The 3,189-nt window shown below is 42.1% G+C and overlaps 1 protein-coding gene across 1 annotated transcript; it reads right to left on the bottom strand.

Moving 5' to 3' along the window:
• Positions 1-2,270: 2,270 nt before the first annotated feature.
• Positions 2,271-2,944, bottom strand: LOC147961936 (uncharacterized). Its single transcript, XM_087535172.1, has one exon. It carries the CDS (start codon positions 2,795-2,797, stop codon positions 2,552-2,554), a length of 246 nt encoding a protein of 81 aa, XP_087391298.1. The 5' UTR covers positions 2,798-2,944; the 3' UTR covers positions 2,271-2,551.
• Between the last annotated feature and the right edge of the window lie 245 nt (positions 2,945-3,189).

The raw sequence follows: 3,189 nt of genomic DNA, 5'->3' as shown, positions 1-3,189 counted from the left end.
GATCCGGCGCTATGATAATCCTATTTTAATTGACTCATATTACTATGCATTTGAAATGAAGGGTGGCCAGGCTATGCGGTTGGATGGGCGGCTCCCGTATCTGTATCCGTAGACTGGTCTGGATCAGTTCGTGAACAAATAGTGTGTATATTTTTTGAACATGGTATAGAAGCAGACGCTCAAGCATATTCATATACGCTTATCCACATTAACACACGTACACACATACTACCCTATGGGCACCTTCGAAAGACTGCACCGACACATCGTCTAGGGATTGATGAAGTCACTATAGACGCTTTCGTGGTCGACGTGAATTTCTCTTTCCACTGAACGCACATCGCCAAAAGGCCTGAAATAAATTCAGGAAATGCGTCCATCTTAAGGACGGCGTTGGACATACCCTAACTTTAGGCTAGTATCCCTGGCCAAATGAACGAAATATTTTTTTTATGAATAAAGCAAATAAGTTTAAATGCGCTGAAAATTGGCATGGATTTGATGCACTAAAATATTTTCCATGTAAAAAAATCAGATTTTTTTTAAAATAGTGTATTTTTATTTTACTGTTCACCAAGATCAAATGAGCTCAGGATATTTGATAAGTAATTTTTTTGGAACCTGATAAGTGTCATACGTGTGGCACGAAGCATTCCGCCTACACCTGTGGGCTGAAGGAGGTCGGGTCAAACGCCCTTCTAGCCACCCATTGGCTAGCCTTTTTATTTCTTTCACATATGCATCTAAATAGGGACAAAAACAGATGATGTCAGCGGTAATCTTTTGGATTTTTCAAACTTTAAAATGTTTTACCTTTTAAATACAAAATCCAATCGAAAATCCTTTTTCTCCAATAAATTCGTCGCAACGCGGACTTCAAAACTAGATCACATATTGATATGTTTCGACAATATTTTTTGGCGGTCAAAAGATGACATGTCTATTGCACATAAATTGCCATGGTGTTTACACTGAAGTTGCCACGTTTCGACTATTTTTTCTCATACGTTTAAAGTAAGTTTTGACATGTTATAAAATAGTGAATTAAGAAACTAAACTTGCCATGGAGAATTACTAAAATTTGCCATGATCCATGAAATAATTTTGACATGGTTCATAGTTAAAAAGAAATCCGTCATCAATTGCTTTAAAAATGCATAGTCAATGACTCAAATATTCCATGAACCAGAAACTAAAATTTTGATGGTGAATTACTTAAATTTTCCATGATACATGCACTAAAATTTGTCATGGTTCATACAAAAAATAATTTCCATGGTCAAAATACTAGAATTGCCATGGTCAAAATAATAAAATTGCCATGATCTATAAACTAAATTTACCATGATGAATTACTAAAAATTGTCATGATCCATGAATCAAATTTGCCGTGGTTAATTACTAAAAATTGCCATGGTCAATTAATAAAATTTTCCATGTCGATTAGTAAATTTTGCCAAGAAAAGTAGTTAAAACACAATGATAGCTTTAAATCTAGAAGAAAAAAATAGATGAAACAAGTCATGTCAACTTTAGTATCAACAGTATGGCAACTTTTGGCTAAAAAAAGTCATCGAAATATATCAATATGAGATCTAGTTTTGCAGATCTCTTTGCGACGGATTTAATGATGAAAACAGATTTTTTTATTGGGTTTTTATTTAAGAGATAAATATTTTTAAGTCCAAAAAACCAAAAAGATTCCGCTGATATCATCTGTTTGATGTGTCAAAATGGATGGTAATAAGGGTGTTCAGACTATGTTGCTTCGTGTCACATGTGTGATACTTATCATTTGGGTTATTTTTCGTCTTCTTCAGTTTCTGTTCATTTGGAAGTGAATGCCCCCTCACATTGAATCAAAACAAACGGGTAGATAATCTTCCTCCTCCAACCGTTCTATCTCCACTGTATGTTCTCTCCCGGTCCATTCACTCTTCCTTCAGTTGTCCCCTGCCTTTCCTCTGGTCGCCGTCTTAGAAGCATTAACCTATGTGAGCCCTGACTTCCCACACCTCGGAGTTCGCGTCTCCGGCATGGCCACGGTCCAATCCGACATGCAGTTAGCATGAAAAGACCTCCGACCTGAACCCGTCAAACCTCCGACTCGCCTCCATCTGCGACGCCGTGGCCAGCTGGGCCAGCTCACTCCTTGCTAGGCCTCACGGGGACACCGCAGCCAGCTTCGGACCTGCTATCCACCGCGCCGCGAAATCGAGCCGCAAAAACTATAATCAGTTGCCTGTGATTTAGCAAATCCGCTGAAGTACTGATCAAACAGAACACATATGCACGGAAACACACTATATATACATTCATCATCATCGCTTAATATGGCAGCAAACAACAAATGCATCTGTGACGCATCCCTGCCATCCCCGCACACCACACGCGCACACACGAGCACATAGATCTACATCTGCCAAGCAAAAAATTATTCGTCCTCCTCTAAATCAACACAACATGCATGATAAAAGAGGAACCATTCAAGAACCTTCGTGTCCTGGACTCCTGATACACGGTTGCATGCATGGAGAGTGTTGCATGCTACCTAGCTAGGTGTTGGTGGTGCCTTTTTCTGGTGGAACTCGTTGATGTAGTTGGCGGCCTTGCGGTCGACGTCGCGCTCGCCGACCCACCAGCCGGAGTCCTCGTCGCTGGACCGCACCTTGCTCCCGCACCTCGGCCGGCCCTCCCAGTCGCTCATGTAGCCGTCGTCGTACCTCGAGCTCGAACTCGACCTCGACAGGAAGCTGAACATCGGGCAGAAGAAGGAGAAGGGCGACTTCCCTCCCATCCTACCTAGCTCTACACCAAGTTTAGCTTGCTGCCTAGTGAGAGAAACTTGCTGGCTAGAAACTAGAGAAGCATAGAGAGAGTGATTATTGGTGGCCGCTAAGGGGCTCTGTCGCTTCTTGCTGTCTTATGCTTAAGGAGAATGAGAGGCCAGCGCACCTCCTCAATTTATAGGAGAAGGAGGATCGATCGCACCGTTGGATCGAGATGTTCGACGATGTTTGGACGGCCGAGATCATGCCGCTATAGTATTCGCATTGCCGGCGCAAGATGGGGTTGATGATGAGACGAGGAGAGCGCTAGCTAATTATTTAGGTACCCATAGCGGAAAGCAAGCGTGGCTTCTAGGCCTCTGCTTTACTATCGTACCAGCACCCCTAGAGGAAGAAGGAA

Source organism: Triticum urartu, chromosome 7A (assembly GCF_056163025.1).
Source record: "Triticum urartu cultivar PI428250 chromosome 7A, HENAU_Tu73, whole genome shotgun sequence".
Classification (NCBI taxonomy): Eukaryota; Viridiplantae; Streptophyta; class Magnoliopsida; order Poales; family Poaceae; genus Triticum; species Triticum urartu.
The sequence above is the reverse complement of the archived record's forward strand: the minus strand, read 5'-3'. Positions and strand labels throughout refer to the sequence as shown.

Bases quoted from the DNA above. Each gene is read 5' to 3' on its own strand.
- LOC147961936 (XM_087535172.1), bottom strand. From the start codon at position 2,797: ATGGGAGGGAAGTCGCCCTTCTCCTTCTTCTGCCCGATGTTCAGCTTC.